Source organism: Magallana gigas, chromosome 8, assembly GCF_963853765.1.
Source record: "Magallana gigas chromosome 8, xbMagGiga1.1, whole genome shotgun sequence".
Classification (NCBI taxonomy): Eukaryota; Metazoa; Mollusca; class Bivalvia; order Ostreida; family Ostreidae; genus Magallana; species Magallana gigas.
Genome location: NC_088860.1, coordinates 11,163,896 through 11,184,429, shown reverse-complemented (window position 1 = coordinate 11,184,429; position 20,534 = coordinate 11,163,896). Strand labels below are relative to the sequence as shown.

General features: G+C 32.9%; 2 protein-coding genes across 3 annotated transcripts; one reads left to right on the top strand and one right to left on the bottom strand.

The window, feature by feature from the left end:
• Positions 1-137: 137 nt before the first annotated feature.
• Positions 138-9,220, bottom strand: LOC109620372 (protein SSUH2 homolog). Of its 2 annotated transcripts, none has more exons than XM_034473434.2 (13): positions 9,104-9,220; positions 5,829-5,869; positions 5,032-5,127; positions 4,854-4,920; positions 3,883-4,012; positions 3,565-3,625; positions 3,309-3,433; positions 3,113-3,175; positions 2,901-3,004; positions 2,551-2,643; positions 2,293-2,395; positions 1,964-2,062; positions 138-877 (listed from the first exon to the last, which is right to left on the bottom strand). In XM_034473434.2, exons 1-13 carry the CDS (start codon positions 9,115-9,117, stop codon positions 731-733), a joined length of 1,143 nt encoding a protein of 380 aa, XP_034329325.2. In that variant the 5' UTR covers positions 9,118-9,220; the 3' UTR covers positions 138-730. The 2 variants fall into 2 exon arrangements, with proteins under 2 accessions (XP_034329325.2, XP_034329324.2); XM_034473433.2 differs by lacking the exon at positions 9,104-9,220 and adding an exon at positions 7,734-7,852.
• Positions 9,221-12,349: 3,129 nt separating this feature from the next.
• Positions 12,350-20,003, top strand: LOC105341452 (SH2/SH3 adapter protein Nck1). The gene is made up of 3 exons (XM_011447999.4): positions 12,350-12,706; positions 15,292-16,339; positions 16,962-20,003. Exons 2-3 carry the CDS (start codon positions 15,308-15,310, stop codon positions 17,169-17,171), a joined length of 1,242 nt encoding a protein of 413 aa, XP_011446301.1. The 5' UTR covers positions 12,350-12,706; positions 15,292-15,307; the 3' UTR covers positions 17,172-20,003.
• The last annotated feature ends 531 nt before the right edge of the window (positions 20,004-20,534 follow it).

The following is a 20,534-nucleotide window of genomic DNA, read 5'->3' as shown; positions in this document are numbered from 1 at the left end:
AAACATATAAAATAATAAATCGATCATTTGATCACAAGTCTATGGTTAAGGATTGAAAAGCTACATCCATATAAGGACAGCTTTAAAACATATTCAAGAATTAAAAATGTAAACAGTTTTGATATTTAACTTTCAAAATTGATATATTTCATTAAACTTTTCATCTTTAAATAAATTTTATTTTTTAAGAAAGCGTTGGAAACACAAATATAACTATTTGTATTAACATCAGATGGGTTTCTTTGTAAATATTGACCACGAACTTAATACTTTGATTCACTTTCAGCAGAGCCGCACAACTCATCCGTACAACGTAAACAAAACAAAAAGCAAATGATGAATCTATTACAGTATAGAAATTGAAAAGTTAGGATTGAGATTTAAACTAATTCCTTGAGAATTTCAAAAAGGCAATTGAATATTGTTATAAGTTAATCATTTACTTACCGAATTGCCCATGTTTTACAAAATAATACACTGTTTCAACTTTGAACAAAGAACATGCACTCTACATATACATGAGAACTGTACGCACCTGAGCAACTGCTCAAAGCTAATAACCCAGTAATTGATTTGATAATATCTGTAAGTACATATATTGGTAAGTGTTCCTTTATATCAAAGTTCAGCCTAAGCAGCCCAAGTAGGACAGCCATCACAGAGTTGACGAAGAAAAAGGAACTTAAAGCCAGAATACTGTCGCATAATTTCATAACTGAGTTATTCGCCATTACAAGATGGTGCATCCCCAACAGCACTGATCCGGGTATTCGGGGGAGTAGACCTTACTCTCCAATCCGTAGACAAAGTAGGACAAAGTCTTCCCTTTGTGCTCACAGAAACACTGCGTCACCGGCACCATGCGTATCACGTGACGCTGAAATGTAAACGTCATCATTGCCTGTGATAGTCACGGGGACAACACCGTTTTACCATACATAAATAGCGTATCAATCTTATTTTTTATTATCAGTAATTGCGATTCCATTAATGAATATTGGCATTATAAAGATTTCATTTATAGGATATTTCTTTTTTTATTGATCCAGACTATCTTTCATCTTTTAAACGTATGCATGGTAAAACAAAGTACTGACGGGAGTTGATTTTATCGATTATCATTTATTTTAAAATCACTTTATCTTGCATGGCATTTAGTTTCTAGTCTGTATTTGAATTACGCACTTTTTAATTATATGAATTTTTACACTTTTCCGACAAGAATTTCGAGAAACCCCATATGAATCAAGTTGTGTAATATTTAAAGATAGATTTCAAACTATGTATTAGTAATCGAAACAATTCTAAAAATCGTATGGATCCAAGCACTATTGATATCGAATCTAGTCTCGTTTAACCAGACGCTCGACTGTCTTGGTCAATCTCCGACAAGCAAGAGAGCCTCTCTGCTTGTCGGAGATTTACGGAAACAGCCGAGCGTCTGGTTGAACGAGACTTTTTTAAACTCTGGCGTAGGAACACATCAGACTACAAAAATATCTAAACTGTTCGTATTATATAAAATCTGACTATTTTCAAAGTGTTTATAGATAAGTTTCCTTCAAAAACAATGCTTCAGCATACATTACATCGAATTTTTCTATTATTTTCAAGAACTATGTCTTGTCAGCGGTGATGATTTGTGCATAGGTCCAAACACTGTTTCAATTTCGGTTTGCCAAAGTAACTGCATAGCAGAGTTGATTAAAATCAACTCCCAAAAACATGTATTGATATGTAGCTCTTATTTCTGAGCAATAAATATACACATTTTTCAATGTGTGACAACTGATATTTGCGCCATAGTAACTTTTTTGTCAAAGTTCACAGCATGTACAAACACGCGCCATTACGTGAAAACGAGTGAACGGCATGTCATTGTCCAAGCATTGGTTGTTTAGGCAGCATATCGTGAAATCGTCATTTTTTGTATAAATTGATGACGTTTCATAAAAGGTTTTACCTGCATGTGAATTCTTCGCTGTGGAAACTGATGACCGTTCAGGAGTCTATGGGAGGCCTCGTTAATTTCTGCCTGTGGAAATCTAGCGATCGGCATCACCTAATTAATCAAACAAAACTTTTAAAAAATATACATGTATATAATACCGGGATAACCCAACATGATCTCGCCATCACTAATATTTTTAATTCCTCAATTCGATTAACGTTTTTGACTCAATCCAGTGCATTGATCTGAGGTAAAACCTCAGCTTTGAGGCAGAGAATTAGAAATTGAAAGTTGGAAATCTTCAACCAAGGTCCTGATTTCTAGAAATGAAGTATACATACCCGAGGCTGGGTATCCTGGAATCCAAGGGAACCCGCGGCCTGCGAGATCAGCTCGTCCGGGAGATCCGTCTTTTCCACGATGTGCTCACCAATGTTGTTGACCCTACAGTATGATCCAATATAAATATATGGGGTCAACAAAATCGGGATTTTTTTCGGGGTGGGGTGGGTTCTTTGCTTTTTAGTAGATTTCTTGTTGTTATATTGTATCAAAGATAAGTTTACATCAGAGAAATAATTAATCGTTTATATACATACCACTTGATGATAAGTCTTATAAACCATCTTAGCCGGCAGTGTCCCTTGCATACAGGGCACGTGACACGACCGTCCCCGCCGCATCTTGTACATCTATATCAGAAAGTTACGATCATTCAAATATCTTACATTTTAACAGTTACAACTACGAAACTCGGTGTTCTTTAATTGCTTTTTTTCAATATCAAGACATCAATAACCCTTTCTGAATAAATTCCTCTTCGTATATTATTCAAACCATATACGTACGTATATGGTTCGCATTTTGATAAAAAGAAAAGACTAACACCAAAAGATGTAAATACGTGTACATATTCTAAATCTCATTCGTTCATTGAAATTTCAAGTACCTCTTTTTACCCCTTCCGGAACAACTAAAACACCGCTTGACTTCATGCTTGCCCTTCCGGTAGACTCGCTTCCGGCCGGTACCACGACATGATCCACATTTAACCTTTCCAGAAGATGGTTTAGAATAAATAGAATTAATAACTTATACATATTGCGCATGCATTGTTATGACCTGATTATTTGTTGTACAATTAAAATGTTAAAACTGTACCCTTCCTCTTCCGTGACATCTTCCGCATCTCACGTGACCTTTGGCGCTGCATTTATGACAGTCCTACAATCAAAATGGATTTCAGAAGTTGTTGGTGATCAGAACCACATATCATTTAATAACAGCTTCAATCATGCATGAAAATTATTACAATATTTTAGGGGAACGTGTGTTCGATTCCATTTCTCAAACAAACCTTTACGTAAGCAGTATGGGGTACTTCGTGATGCTGTGTTTCGTTCTTGAAAACCTCTCTAAACGTTGCCGCAATATCCCAGGGACCGGGAGCAGGTCCATTCTGTGGGCCATCTACCGGCTGACCTAACCAAAATAAAATCAACACAGTTGATAATGTTTTTATACCAACAGTTGGTGAAGTCGCTTTCTATATATATCAAACATTTAAATTAAATTGGCACGAATCATGTATTTGAGTAACTACATTAATGTACCATGAAACGGATCAAAATCCCATTTAGTACTCCTTTCTTCTGTATATGTCTCCAGAATATACTGTAAATACGATGCATGTTGTTAATACATGTACGAACACTGGAGAGAGAGAGAGAGAGAGAGAGAGAGAGAGAGAGAGAGAGAGAGAGAGAGAGAGAGAGAGAGAGAGAGAGAGAGAGAGAACAAATAATTATTAAACGTTATGCATGTATTCAAATGGGTTATTTATAAGTTATAACAACAAAATTTATGTTACTTCATTTCATATATTTGCACTTTTGATAAAATCGTCTAATTCATTATTAGCACAAACTGACGTGATAGGACGTGGAGGACTGAAGCTCCTTGATGGTCATTTTTTCGGCAGCACCTTTCCCCCAGCAACATTGTTGAGCCACGTGTTCCAGTAAAGCTTGTCTGGCGGTGTCCTCAGATATCACTGGAGCGCTTATCGATACAGGGAAAACCATTATCAAGAGAAATATGATCAGGAAAATTTCAAGACATGTAATCAAAAATAATCTCGCCTTTGTTGATATCGTTTTGGGGAAGATTGATATAAGGAAATGATAATGAAAATTATGCAGAATTATTTACATGCACATAATTATGTGTAATAGATAGTAAACGCCAGTCCACCAAACACTTGATACCATGTTTATATAATATCTTTAACACAACAAGAATGTGCATATTTTGGTGGATTAAACCGTCTACAGAATTTATTAAGTGGATAAGTGCTTCAATTAATCAAAACCTTAAAGATTAGTTTTTACAAAAATGGTACAGTGATATCAGGAACACAGTGTTTATACACATTAGATTGATGGTACCTTTAGTATCATTCATATGGTTTTGAGAAAATAAATGGACTGAATTGAATCGAATTGAAATACGAGGATAATGAATACTGTATAATGAATAATACATAATGAATAATATAATGATTGATGGTACTTTCGTCGATGACATGCTATCTCTTTACCCATTAATGCATGTTTTATTAACTAGGTTACATTGAGAATCGAAGTGCAGAAAAAAGGCTCAATGCATATTCTGGTTTAAACTCGGATATGGAATGTCCCTGACTTTTGAAATATCAATCATTGTACGCATCGTTCGTTGAGACCCAGGTTGAAAGAGAACATAAAAAATTCATAAAGAAACGGGTTTGAAAATTAGAACTTAGTCTAGCAATTTCATTAACTGTTATTTCTTATTCTCGGTTACTAAGCCATAGTACTTTCAAAAAAATTATAAATTATGGGAGCTTGAATAATTCAAGTACCTCATAAAATCCGGCTGTTTCTGGTCTTTCGGAGGAATGTAGTCCGTAGGGGGAGGCGGCAGCAATGCTGCAAAACATGGCAATTGAAAACTTAATCTCCATGACGTGTTAAATGTTAAACTTTATTTGAAATTTCAAAACTTTGTGAGATTCTTATATAAAATTCATTGTAACTCACACTGGTCCAATCGAACATTGTTATATCCGGGAACTGTGGCGAAATCAAGTTTAGGTTTAACGTCACTTCCTTCGGCATTCAGATCTTCGCAGACAACTTTAATTTATAGAAAAATAGAACAGTGATATGAATCTGAGAACTTGTTAATGACTGTCTAAACATTAAATTGTTTAGGTTGATCATAATTATTCTCTTTTATATCTGACACATTAAGTGCAGCTAAAAATAGAACGCACAGTAAAATGTATAATTATTCCTCAATATGATTATTTTTTATAAAACGACATATGATTGGTTCTAGGTAATCACGTGCCAGAGCAATACAATTTCATACATATGTATATCCCTGTCATCGGGATATTTTTCATCATAACCCTCCCCTTCGAATTTTATATCATGCTTATGAAAAATCCTGAGAATTAGCATATGATGTAATTAAACGATTAATTCTATTTAAAAATCGTTTTAAATCATTTTAAGATAAGAAAACTGTCATAGAAAGAACTGAACCGATAAACAAACTACGTTTTTGCTTTACTAGAATTAAAAAACGGTTAGAAGCCGAGGTATTCTAAATCATCACATGTCGTTAGGTGTAATAAATAATTTATTGCATGAACGTTCGGGAAATATTGAGATTTTTCACCCATGAAAAATCATTTTTTACTCGGGCGTTGCCCTCGGGAAATATGATTTTTCATGGGGGATAAATCTGCATATTTTCCTCACAATCATGCAATAATGTATAAATACGTTAAAAGCAGTTAAAAGCACCACATTTATATATAAATACGCACCTGGTTCGCTCTCGTCTACCTGATCCTCGTCACTTTCATGTCTGAAACAAAATAAAACAATTTAAAGAGTCAGCATCATCAGCTGCAGGTGTGTTGTCTTTGATCCAAGGCAATAAATGTATATTGTGTGAGACTCCATTATCATTTACCTAAATTATATGATAAGATCTTATTATTTTCCTCTTCGTGATTTGCTAGACAGAATATGCTGACCCAAATCTATATATAGAACTTTCGCTGCCTTTAGATTTTACTTTAACTTGCGTGAAGATTAATTATTTGCACTACTCTACTGAGTAATGTAAATACCGGTAAATGATTTCAGATTTCGAAAGATAATCTTCAGCACTCTGCATATTGACAACATATTGCACTTGATTTGTAGTTTTTTAGCAGTGTGCAACTTTTACCCACCATGTTTATTTAACGAATGATTATAAAGCATCATCCAATGTATTTGACGAATATTTCCTGTAGAAAATACTGTACGTTCAACATACGAGGGTCATTGAAAATAATGAATTTCAAAATGGTTGAATAAAGTATTCAATATACGAAAAATAAATGACCACGAATTAATAACCATGAAAACAATTGACTATAAACAAAGAGAACATTAGAGTTGGTGTATTTTTCAATGACTTCATTTAAGGCAATAACAATGCTAGAAGAAATGCTATCATTATGAAGGTATACCATGATAATTTAAATTTAAACATTCCCAAATCATACATTAATTCAATTGATTGGCATTTTAAACATACATGTACATTGAGGTCGTTTTTCTTAATATAAACCAAGTAAGTGACATGGTATGACAAAAGAAATAGAAAGATAATCTTACTACAAAATATTAGTATACATGAAAAATACCTCAATGGCTATGTTGATCCGTCAACTTATCTAGTTAAATATATATAATAAGTCCTAAAGCTAATGTGTTAATCTAAATTCAAAACTATTCCGACACAGTTTTAAATATGGAACTTTGACTTTACATAGTTTCTCTATTTTCCTAAACGTAGAAAAGGTTACTGGTAACCCATGTCTTAATTTTATTGCTTACCGACTCGCTTACAAAGCATTTCCATGGAAATACTAATTAACTAGGTTTCAGTAATAGCCGCGATCGAGTTGTAGATTATAAATCGAGGTCAGGCATTGGCAGTAATGTCCTTTCTGACATATATTATTTTTAAAAATAATATCTGCAATATCATATTGCAGATATTATTTGAAAAATAATATATGCCAGAAAGGACAATAACATGAACTCAATATGATGGATGGAACCAAAAACTGTTTGGTATGATACTGCCCGTTCTTTTTCGGGGCTAGCTGCAGGTCTGTAGCTCCCTGGTATGAAAAAAATTCGGATGGTCGACAACCTGCCAGGACGTCTATTTGGTTTTTTCAGACCATGGACCGACAGACCTGCATGCAGCTACTTCGGAGCAAGAACGTGCACAAGTCGCACAAAATTAAGCAATTAACGCTAATATTCTTTGCGGGCATCTACCGTCCTTTTCCATTGCAATTGGGTAAATTCAAAATTGAATATTAATGCTTCGACAAACATGTCCTTCATTCCGTAGAAGAAAAAATATAAGCATTCTGTCCTTTCTGACATATATTATATTTCAAATAATATCTGCAATATGACTACTGCAGATATTATTTGAAAAATAACATTTGTCAGAAAGGACAAAACGAATATTTTGATACAATATATACATGCAAATCACATTCTCGTTACTTAAATAAATGCTATAATTATGGTTATCTTAATGCGGAAGATCGAGCATACAATTAATCATTAATTATAAGCTTTTAAAAGCTTACTCTGTGCATGACTACCTAGCACCTGCTTTAGACGAATAGCTATACGAAAAATATATACTGTACCCAATAGATGCCATCCCTGTAGATGTCATTTAATCCTTTACAGAATGGTGCATTTACGATCTGATCCGCTGTATACAGGTTCCATGTGTCAGAGTTAAAATCAATGGCCACAATGGTTCTCGTTTTTACTTCGATGATAAGGTATTTATAACGTGTGTGCCCAGTCATAGCAACAGAATATTTACAAAGAGAAAAGTAGAGCAGAGAAAAAGAGATGAAGAGGGCAGAGCAGCTATAGATTAACAACTGGATTGATGGATAGAGAGAAAGGAAACTGGATGGATGGATGGATGGATGGATGGATGGATGGATGGATGGATGGATGGATGGGTGGATGGATGGATGAATGGATGGATGGATGGATGGATGAGGACACATGTACTCATATTCAGATAATTATAAAACGGATGCGATTCGTAATGCATTTGAAGTGCATAATTAATACTTGAATATATTATAAGGGGAAAAGTGTGGGTTTTTTTCTATTGATACATATTACAAATAGTATGTTTATAGAATACTGTTTCATTGAGTTTTTATTAAGCAATTCGTTATAAATCTCCGAATCATTAATCATGCATTTGTATTCTGGAGAAGACTTGGTATGCATGGTTTTTTTCGTTTTAAAAGCTGATCAAACCTGACAAAAAGAACGGTACGTCCTTTTATTCGCAGTAAAATGTCAAAATTGGGGCAAAAAAAATGATAAATTGAAAGTTACAAAATCCCCGTAGATAGGTACATACATGTATATATATGTACCTCGGTGTTCAGCACAGTCAAATACCCCAGCCCGGGGGACCCATGACCATTAGACTTAAGCGTATTAAAATTCTATCAACTTCTTGAATGAGCCAAATCATTCAGCTTATCCACAGATCAAGCATTAATCCGATGTCCTGTCAACGAAATGGAACTTTTACCTATTGCGAAAACCCGTCAGACAATTCTACCGTCAGCTACGGCTCTTACTAGGAAAAGTCTTTTTAAAAGAAATTAAGATTGATTATGTATCGATATTTAGGATATGAAATAAAGACTTAGAAAGATACCGGTATTTTAATAAACATTTTGCAAAGTTTATGAATTGCGTCTATGTGGATTTTTACGCGGAGGTCAAGATCTGTTATTGCATGCACTGCACGTAACCAATGAGATTGCATTCTACATGTATATATTTATTGTTGTTTTGTCTCATTTGAATGATTAGGATGGTTGTAAAATTGTGGGCTCTGGGTATATATCAAATATTGCATATAGTTCTACTCAATAGATCAACTAACCTAAATGTATTGAAATGGTATCAAATTGAAAAAAATTACGTTAATATTATATACGTTAAACGAAAACGGAAATTAAAAAATACATACCCCACACTCGCCATGGTGAAAGAGGTTTAAATCTCACTGTCGCTGTAATTATACAAAAAAGATCTCGTGGCCGGTAGAAAGCCTTATGTGAAAATCAGCTGCCATATATAATTGCATGATTTAAAGGGTAATTTCAAATACCTATATATATAGGTCATGTTTCCTTTAAATATTACTAACTAGGTATTGAAAAATCCTCGAAATGTCCCTCATTCTTACCCATAGAAAAAGATGTTTTAAATGGACATGATTTGGAAATATGTGATCTCTAAGGAAAATATTTGAATTTTGCTTGACAGAAACTTTAAATTAATAGTAAAAAATGAATTATATAACGATGCTTACAATTTAAAACTGGAAGAATTTAAAAAAAAAAATCTAAAGATGTTGTATACGATTTTTTAAAATATTCTATATTATCACTTGATTCGTGTAATAAAGATAAAATATGTCATTGAAAATAAACCGACTCCCACCAAAAAGACGCCCTTCTCTTTAAAAACAAAAGCAAACAAACATGAAGAATAAATCAATAAGCAAGGAACGTTTCAAATATTTTTTTCCCCAACATTCCTTTAGTAAATGAGAATCCTTCATATAGTTACTCTGCTAATGAATTACTATGTCCACATGATTTAGCATAGTAATTTCATTATTAATAATATAAAAAAATTAAATTCAAAATCCCCTAAAACTGTAAAAGAGTAGTAGTTTATTTATAGTGACATATATTCTTATACATTTTACATAAATCACCAACAGTAAGTATGGATTTCACATACGTTCTATCGGGCTAATGGATTCGAATGAACCCCTTTTAACACATTATGAATGAATAAAAAAATTGGAAAAGAACACAGCTAGCGTAAATATACTACGAATGTAATGTATTTAACTTTTTCATTTTTGAAATAAAAATTAAGTACCAGATAGCAAACAAAGACTTTAAGTATGTCCTCTCTAAGCACATTACTACGATCGACATGTAATTTTGATTTAAATATATCAAGATGAATGAATGAAAGAAATACAAATAAAAGAGGAAATAACAAAAGATCAACAAAAAGAAAAGAAAAACACACAGAACGAATTGGATTGCGAAAGGTAAAAAACATGGACTACTAGTATTCTAGATTGGGCTGACCCCCACCCACCCACCCCAAAAAAAATAATAATAAATTTTAAAAAAGAAATAATGCCTTCGGTTCTAAAGGATGAGTTTTTGATTGTCTTTATATATATATATATATATATATATATATATATATATATATATATATATATATATATATATATATATATATATATATATATATATATGTGTCATTTTATTTTATTTTCGCGGAATTTGATCATGATCGATTTTGAGATATTTTCTTTCAGTGGAAAAAAAAACCAATTATAAACATGCATGAGATTTTTCAATTATGTATGCTGATCATGAAAATTGTAATTGTAATTTTTTTGTTTTTAGAAGAAAGCAATGTGTATGTTTCAGACACGTAGCAACAGGGGGCAGGGGGGGGGGGGGCTGCTCAGCAAAGATTTTTTCTTAAATATACAAGCAAAAATTGAATTAACATGGAGCTGCTGCCCCCCCCCCCCCCCCCCCCACTTCTATGGGACCATGAAAAATATTGATTTGAAAATATAAACCCCTCCCCAACGGATTAGGATTTTCAGGATTTTGTAAAGTAAGGATTTTTTTAAATTTTTTTGTTTGCTTGTCAAGATTTTTTGGATGAGTCTCTCCCCCCCCCCCCCCTTTTCAAAAACGACGCTACGTGTCTGTGTTTTGTTTTCTAATTCATATTGGCTGCGAAATAAAAATAATAAAATTCAGTAAAGATAAAACCAATCTTTCCATATTTAACGTATTAATATTTCATTAACATAACGAAAAATTCATGATTTGCACCCCTCTGCATATTTAACACATACATGTATGTAAATTTACTTACAAGTGCCATGTGAACTGATTTGCTTATATGCAAACTCTGCAAGGCTGGGTAAAGACAAGCTGCAAATTAACGTCTGCATATATGTTGTCGCAACACGAAAAAAGATTTCATATCGCCCGATATTCCGCTGAAGAGAAGTAGATGGCAATAGCCACTTTTTCATGTTACGGTTCTTTTACGGTCTTTGGTGCTAGGACCAAATCATTTAACCTTTTATATAATTTACAGAAATTTTCCTTCTTCGTTCAAATTCGTTCTTATACCAATCTTCGTTCTTAAAATACAGTATTGTCGGAATCAGTGAATCAGATTTTTCTTTTAATTTTCTAGATTCGGGAGCACCCAAAAACTAGTCTTATGAGTTCAAATACATGTAGTAAGGAAATACGTACAGTGTATACCTTTTTTCTGTGAAAAATTCTCGAATCTCTTTATTTTGATTCAACAATTTGAGGATTTAAATTTATCAACGGTACGTGTACATAAATCTGGTCTGAACGCAAAGCAAATGAACTTTTACTTAATTATGTGTGTAAATTTACTAAAATACAACGTTTTATATATCTGCAACATGTAACTATTGTTTTGTCCGAAGACTTGCGGGCGACCACGTACTTTAAATCCATCATATATGATACTGACAACTCAGTCGGCAATGTATATATAGTTATCCACAAAGATAATGTAATTTTGTTACCCGGCCTGTATTTATATATCGATGTATGTAATTTGTAATTAAAGAGAAGATATTGATTGTTACATGTATCTCTAAATAGATTAAAAAGTTATGTTCGATGGGGCAACAAAAATCCATGATTTGAAGTACACTTGAATTTTTGAATGAAGTGTAGATGAATATATGTTCAGTTCTAAAAAAAAAAAAAGAAGAAAAAAAAGAACAATTTAAAATTTATCTATTGGCTCTCTGTACCCAGTGTTACTGTTAATATCATAACTTCACTCCCTTTTTTTATTTTGCTGTAAAGGAGTAATAATTTCAATGTTCATTCTTGATAAACGGGTACTGCGATTTTTTTAAAATCAAGTTTCCATTATTGTAATTCTTGAGATTTTTGTTAAGAAACTAAATGCATATTGATGAAAGATTTGTTTCCCTTTGAATATATATCTAGAAAAGTAGTTCTTGTCAAAACAGTTTTAAGTTACTAGGTCCCTGTAAGAAAAACATTGATACAATAAAATATTCATAAAATAGTGTGAAAAGTACAACTTCATATAAATCATTAATAGCTATGATCATAATATTTTTTCTTCTTACCCCACCGAATTACGCGTAGTAATAACGATGTGTCATAGGTACTACTTTATCAAAAATGGAAGACAGTGATAAGTTTTCCCAAAAGAAGTTGAAATTGTTTTCTGTGGTGGATTTTCTAGTTTCATAATGTGCACAAATAGGCATTCTCAATAGGACTCTAGTCATCAACACTTGAATGCTCTAATATTGTTCATCGGTGAAGACGTATTACACGGGCATTGTGTTTTGTTATTGTTTTGCAGAGACGGAAGTGGAACTTAGAATTCCTAAATTCCTTTCAATTTAGAGATTAACGAAATTTGCAAAATGAAAAGTGCGTTTAGATATCACTTCTTTGGTTATTGGAGCTGATAGCTGTGACAGGTAACAAACATTGATACTGTATTTATACCGTTAATATCTACATGCATGTAGCCCGAAATTCCTCCACATCTTAAAAATTTAGTATTGGGGGAGTCAGCGTTATACTATAGGCTTAAATACTACAGTACATATCACACGTGTGACTTGACAGTCATCAGTGGTCATGGCTTATAGAAAAAGTGGATCAATATAACAACGCCAGTTTAGATTTGACTCATCATTTACGAAATTGAGAGGTGGTGTAATGAATACTCCATAAGCAGATAAATTGGCGTATAATCATGTAAAGTACTGATAAAGATATGTTGAGTATCTAGTAAGGAAGAATTATGATGGTAGCATGGTTTTATCAATATCAAAAGCAAAAAAGGAGAAGTGAAAGTATTCAAAGGATCCTGAATGTGATAGTGTGTACATAATAGGTTCAGTACTGACAAACTCCTGATACTGTGATAGCACTAGCAGGTAGATTAAATGTTTTGCTAAGTGGTAGAGCAGTGGTCTTTATATCGTTTGATCTAGAGTTTGAGCCATGTGTGGTCATTCCCCATAAAAAGTAACATATAAAACATGAATATTTTACATCATATCCAGTGATTTTGGGGGGGTCTGATTGGGGCCATATTCGACCTCAGTCCCAATCGGAAATTTCCTGAAATTTTTCTAACTTTGGACTCAAATTCTCAATTGTAATTTTTAAAAAAAATCTTTGTTTAAGTTGTCAAAATACTGAACAGAATAGTAAATATTTCGAGAACTCAAGAAAAAGAAATTTGTTGTTTAATTAGTATTTGAATAAATGATAGATATCATTAAATTTCACTATAATCAATAAAAACGAATTCACCCATATTTTCCGTTTTTTCGTTATTTTTCCCAATTGAAGCCCCCTGTCCCAAATTGGAAGAAAACCCCACTAATATCACTATGATCACCTGAGTTCCATATACAATCATATACACACACATATTTATTAGTGCTGTTCTCTGTGTATTCTTGATTGTATGCTAAATTAAAAATACACTGAATTGGTGATTTTGTTTTTCAAACATTAAATTTTATATTTTCAAAAGTCTGACTACAGCATCTCACAGTAGTAAAGAGGCATACTAAGTCATTCTGATAAATGTTCATGTCTAATTTTGTCATTACTGTTTACAAGCCTGATAACTAATGTCTGAATCAGAAAGGGCTTGAAGACAAGCATGTGTATCATTATGTATTAACAGTTTTTATTTCAGTTATGAGGAACTTCAGTACTTAGAAACTCACATTTAAATAATGATATTTTGATAGGATTTTCTTTTAAAGATTGCAGTGTGTATCTATGAGTTACATACAGTATATATAAACTGGTTTTATTGATACACAGAGTAGTGATAACAAAAAGATAAATTAGTTTTATAAAATTATAGGTCACTGTTTTCAAATAAGCCTCTTATCAAAAGTCATCTTCCTTTGTTTAATTGATAATTGGGGGAGGAGGGGAAGGCAATCTAGTACATTTTCAAACTGAAAGTATGTACCCGGTATTTCTGATTTTCTGATCAAATATCTATTTATTTAAAACTTTTTATCTTTCGGTTTAGAAAACTAGCAGTTGAAATTCAAAATTTTGGTAATTATTTTGAAATGTATGTAAAACTCCAATTGAATTCATGAAACATATTGCTGTATATAACTGTAGTGATAGAAAGACGCTATGAATGCTTTGATTCCGTAGCCACATTAAAAGAGATTACATGACCTCATTTCCTCACTGAACAGGATGAACCCCCAGCATCAACTTGTACACCGTTAACAAGTGTTTCTGAATCCCCAAAGCTTCATTCTAATTTTTGTTCTGTTGAACTTATCAGCAATCTCTTTTTTGAGGGATAGAATTTCAGCATGTTTTCCAGAGCCTTATCAGAAAAGCACCAAGTCCCGCTAATTCATAGTAAGAATCCACTGCAGGGATTGCAATTTCATTGGAATCAGGGTTAAAAAAAATCTTAAAGAGAACAGGTTTAGAATTAAATTAAATTTTTTTACCACCCCCCCCCCTTCTTTATGATGTGCGGGAATTCTTGTGCTGTAAGATTTATGCATTGAAAAGATGAAACCTTGAATCAATCAGAAACATATGAAGTATGTTACCTAATTCTACTTAAAATTCTGTCAATGCTGTTGTTTAAGATCATGAAAATTAATTGTACTGCTTACTTTTTATCCATAGTTACAATGTATGTAAGGGTAGAGCAATGCTTGCACCGGTACTACTTATGTACTGCTTATATTTGGGGTGGGGGTGGGGGAGGGGGGTTATGTTACAGATATTGAAAAAAACATTTTTTTTTCAATGTACAATTAAACTTCGATATCTTGAACACAGATATCTCGAATACAATGGATGTGTCGAAGTGATTTTTAAGTCCCAACCACCTTCTTTTTTAAGTATTTTACCCTCGATATCTCGAATACTCTGATATCTCAGAAGTTTCTCAACAGTCCCATCTAGTTCGAGATAACGAAGTTTGACTGTATATTGATTTGACTGTTCATAATATTTATATAAGAAAACATTTCATTTCTTCTTTTTGCAGGGGGCGACTAAACAAGATGGGGGATGAGCAAGTACTAGTTGTAGCAAAATATGACTACAAAGCAGAAAATGCACAAGAGCTGGACATCAAGAAACATGAAAAACTTGTTCTTCTGGATGACTCAAGAGACTGGTGGAAGGTTCAGAACACAAGAAACAAGGCTGGATTTGTTCCATCAAATTATGTCAAGAGGTCCAATTCAAAGGCATCTAAACTCTTCAGTCGTGTGAAGAAGAATTTGGCCAGAAGGAACAAAAGTGATACAAAGATAACTGGAACCAGTCCAATTGTGAGTCGTAATGGAGACACAGGAAGTGACGAAAATAGCATTAGTAGTGACATCCAAGCTGTCGACCCGCAACCAGCAATTGTGAAATATAACTACTCACCAAAACGGCCAGATGAGATGGAGCTATTTAAAGGAGAGCGAGTGATGGTTTTAGAGAAATCCATAGATGGATGGTGGAAAGGTAGAAAGTCGGATAATATTACATCTGGTTGGTTTCCCTCAAACTATGTGGATCTGGAACCATCGGAACAAAATGACTGTACTATGTACTCCACCGCTGCCTCTTTGGAAGACGACTCTGTAGCAGATTACTCTACAAATCACCATCAAAATGTCATAGCTTTGTACGCTTTCCACGCCGAAAATGCAGAGGAACTCAGTTTTGAAAAGGGGGAGCGGCTAGTGATTCTCAGCAAACCTCCGGATGACCCGGAGTGGTGGAAAGCTGTGAACAGTCAGGGAGAGATGGGGTTAATCCCCAGGAACTATGTTCAGACAATCGAAGTGGAGGAAAAACTGGACGTGGAGTGCGAGACCAATGCCAGTTCCTGTACGCCTCAGTCTCAGTCCACCAGCAGTCTTTCTAACGCCTCAAATCTCAGTGTGGTGGGGGTCACTAGTAGAAAACAGTTCCGGGTGTCCGGGCCCCTGGCTGAGAAAGAGTGGTATTATGGAAAAATTACACGGCAGGAGTGTGAGGACATGTTGAGGAAGTTCGCTGCTGATGGGGATTTTATCATTCGAGATAGCGAGTCGGCAGTGAGTATGATCATTCATTTGATAAGGTGATCTTAATGCTGGATGAAAAATTGTGATGTTTTATTTTATTTTTTGTTAATTATTTCTACTAAATCATAGGCATTACTGCCAATACAACGAAATACTTTCTAAACAAGTGAGAAAATACTTAGTAGATATATATACACTTGCATTGGAATACGTGATTATATATGTTGACAAATGGCAATGGAGTTACATATTATATCGTATTCATTACATTAGAAATTCCTTGTATGAGTAATTGTGCATGAATTTGATATATATGCTAATATATAAGCCTTCATATATTACATAATACAGAATATCTATAATACCGGCAATTTATGAGTGGTAATCATATTGTCTAATTTATCTACACATAACTGGAAAAATTTTGAATCACTATCGGAAAACATAATTACATATTAATGAAAAAACTTTTTGTTCACCCGTATCACCATACATTTCTTTTATGAATAAAAATGTATAACTTTCTAAATAAGAATATTTTTTTTTAGAATTCTGATCTTATACTGTGTTTTCTCTGTACTAGTACATGTAACACACTTATTATAGAGATTTGTGAAATTGACTTAATGATAAATATTTATCTTAATTACAGAGTGGCAATTTTACAGTAGTGCTGAAGGCAGCGGAGAGAAACAAACATTTCCGTGTACAGGTGAACGAAGAAGGATTGTATCAGATAGGCCAACAGAAGTTCGCCAACCTGGATGATCTAATCGAACATTACAAGAAACACCCTATATTTAAGCAGGAGAGTGAGAAACTCTATTTAGTGAAAGCTTTCAACCTGCCTGCTGAATTTTGATCCTTTTGGAGACAGTGCATAGGCACCAGTGTAATCAATGGGTCATGATTTGGACATTGTTTGATAGGAGTGGCATTATTGGCCAATCTCGGCATACAAATGTAGTTTGAATACAAGAGATGTCCTAGGAGGCTCACTGCATAGTTTGACATGAGATTAAATCTGTACTGTATACTTGTATTTATGATTGTCTTTAAGTTATTCCTTTTATCATTTGCCACGGAAGTTCAGTTTTAAATTTTCATCTTTTTGTAAGCTAATGTAAACAGATAATACAGATTTTCTTTCAGAGAAACATTAAAAGTATCTGATAATTAGTTGATTTTTATGTAAAATTGTTCGACAAAAGGAGAAACTGAAATTCATTTTGTGTATGTTTTTTTTCTGAATAACTGATGAAGAGTGTAGTTTTTCCACTCTTTACCCATTGGTTTGTAAGATTGATTGGTTGTTTTTTTGCCTTTAACACTCTAGGCTCAAAGTACTGATAATTTCAGTTGAAATTGCTGAAATAATATATATGTACAATGTACATGTATGTTTTTGATTTAGACATCAGTAGACTTTTTCATACGTGTGTATGGTACATGTTATATGTAGGTGAAAAGCTTGCCACGATTGACTGAAGAAGCTTGCACATCTTTAAATTAGATGGGAAATAAATGAAATCTAGGGTAGAATCTTTGCTTTAGTATTAAGCTTTGAAACTCAACATCCTTTTTAAGTATTTTGCCTCTGAAGTGTGTATACCAATTCTCTATAATGATGGAGTTGGATGTAGGTCATATGACTGTTCACACCTGAGGCAATGGTTCAAATGATAAAAATAGTTATTCATGATTCAGTTGAACTGTATTGATTTACGTTCATTGCCATTCTAAAAAAAAATAGAGCACTGTTTAAAAAAATATATAATATTTGCAGAGAAAAGATATTGCAGATCTGTATGCTCTTCTATTGTGATCAGGAGAAACAAACTGAATAAGAGTTATCATGGCATACATTATAGGTCATTAGATATATCACACAACTTACTGATAAAAATGTGTATGAAATGTTATTTATTGATTACTGAATGATGAGCACTTGTTTGCAATGTTCATATATAAGGATTATTATCTCCCCTTAGTTGTAAATGATTTATTCAGGGTTTCGATAGTCCCCCTATATTATATACATACAATAATAACTCTAGTCAAATATAGACTTCAAGTGGATTTTATCATGTACACAATTTTCGCCCCTACATTATGTAATATGTACATATTAACTATTACTTTCTTTTTCTTTTAATCTTTGTAGCAGGTTGGCCTCTATAGTGCTGATTGTAAGTTTGAGAGATCAAATCTTGCTCAAAGTGTAAGAAAGCTGGATTTCCTAGCTTTTAATAATGACTGTGCTTTTGTGTACTTAAAGATTTGTTTTAGTTCCTTTTTAAACCCTTTTTAAAGATAACATTGTAAGGGAATATTGGGTTTCTCTTTGCCCTGTGGTGTTGAGTGGACTTCATCTAATGATGAATGAAAGATGTGTCAACTTAATTGACCTTAAGTGTTTGACAATTTTAATTTTGTTTACCAACTCAGTGATACAAAACATATTAATAAGATGTAATAGTATTATACGTCCTTAATATGAAGATATTTAACATTAAACTTCTTTTTTTTCAATACATGTAATCAGTATCTACATCAAACATTATTAAATAGGCAAAAAAAAAAAAAAAAGACAAAGATTAAGATACATCACTGTAACAGCTAGTAGAAAGTCTCACTGAAATACATGAATCTCACAAAGCTATACATGTAGCTTCGGAGAATCTGTTTTTATTTGATTGAACAATTTATGGCATATCATATTTTGACACAAATGGGGCAATTATTATTTAAAGTTAATTTGTACTGTTGGACATTTTACTTCTTCAGAGTGAGAACACTGGTGCTTATAATTGTTCTGAAGCTTCACACTTCTGTGGCTGTGTATTACAATGTATAAGATTATGTCCTTTTCCACTTCTATTTTGTGCAGGTTAGAGGTTCAATCCTATCGGGTATCTGTAATATTTTTCGTTGGGAGTAAAGATTCAGTATTTATATGGACTTATTAATCTTGATATTCTGAGCAAACAAAATTGGTTCTTTCTTTTACTTTTGTTTTATTTATGGGTTAGTAAGTAAATCACATTACAAATTTGTAATGAAAGATTTGAATGTTGGGGTTAGACGTAAAGATAACTGGCACTCTGGACTGTTAAGTAAAACTTGTAAGGTTGAGAGATCTTGAAAATGTGCTTTGGAGAAACGGGTCTGTTTTACTGTTTAAAGTGGCCATGATCTTGTTACATGTGTTTTGGTGAAAATGTGTGATGTGTTTGGATGGTTGTCACTTTCAAGAAATATATACTGTACATGTACTTACGTGGTAAAAAATATAGTGAAGTTTTATGAAGTCAGTAGTATGCTTATTGTACAGACTTCAGATTTTTTTTTTAAATTGAAAAAAGGATATGTGATACTGTCATCTTTTAGTATTTTTTCCCCCTATAAATTATAAGGTTGATTTTATATACAATATTAATACATCCATATGAAGAGCACATTTTCCTCTTTTAAGATTGTCTTTTTTATGGAGTATGGAAACAGCTTTACAACAGAAGTTTAAAGACCTGAGTTGTTCATTTCTTTTTGGTTTTATTTTTGAATGAATAACACTTGTATAGTTGTGGCTTAATAATTCAGTTGTAAATGGGGGTTGTGCATTTATCTATTAGATTTTAACAAAGACATTTTGTATAACTGCATGACAACTGAATAAATTAAGATGTAAAACAAACTCTTTACTTGTTTTGATAATTACATAAAGTACATGGATGAGCAAAATACCTTCACTTGCTACATCTTACTATGAAATCTAATACATTTTTTATAAACTTCTGAATGTGTATATTCAGTGCAGATTTAATAAACTTAAATCTATATATATATGAGAAAGCTTATTGAAATTTTTGGTATAACTGGCTATTTGATTCTGGAGAATACCTCATCTTATTTCAATAGTATGTACATGTAATTAATTTTCCTCTATTTGAAATGGGCCTAGGGCTTCATTTGAAAAAACTTAAAAGCCTCATCCAAGAATGCTTTGTGCCAAGTTTGAAATTAAGGTATTCAATGTATAATGAAGGGATATTGAACAATTTTGAATCATTTTAAAATAGTTAAATATTTATTGCTAGATAACTATGAGAGTGAAATGAAACAAATTCACATGCCAAACAACATATAAGAAGCCGGTCATTTTGCACCTTAAATTTTTTAAAGAGTTATCTCCCCTTGATAGAAAAAGGAAAATTTTAATTTTGTC

What these genes read in the sequence shown, in the direction of transcription:
- LOC109620372 (XM_034473433.2), bottom strand. Translation starts at nt 7,762, where the DNA reads ATGACATCTACAGGGATGGCATCTATTGG. An exon ending in AGTCCTCCACGTCCTATCAC is followed by an intron (nt 3,626 to 3,882) that starts GTCAGTTTGTGC and finishes TCGTATTTACAG; the next exon opens with TATATTCTGGAGACATATAC. An exon ending in ATAAGACTTATCATCAAGTG is followed by an intron (nt 2,396 to 2,550) that starts GTATGTATATAA and finishes ATCATACTGTAG; the next exon opens with GGTCAACAACATTGGTGAGC.
- LOC105341452 (XM_011447999.4), top strand. Translation starts at nt 15,308, where the DNA reads ATGGGGGATGAGCAAGTACTAGTTGTAGCAAAATATGACTACAAAGCA. An exon ending in TTCGAGATAGCGAGTCGGCA is followed by an intron (nt 16,340 to 16,961) that starts GTGAGTATGATC and finishes TCTTAATTACAG; the next exon opens with AGTGGCAATTTTACAGTAGT.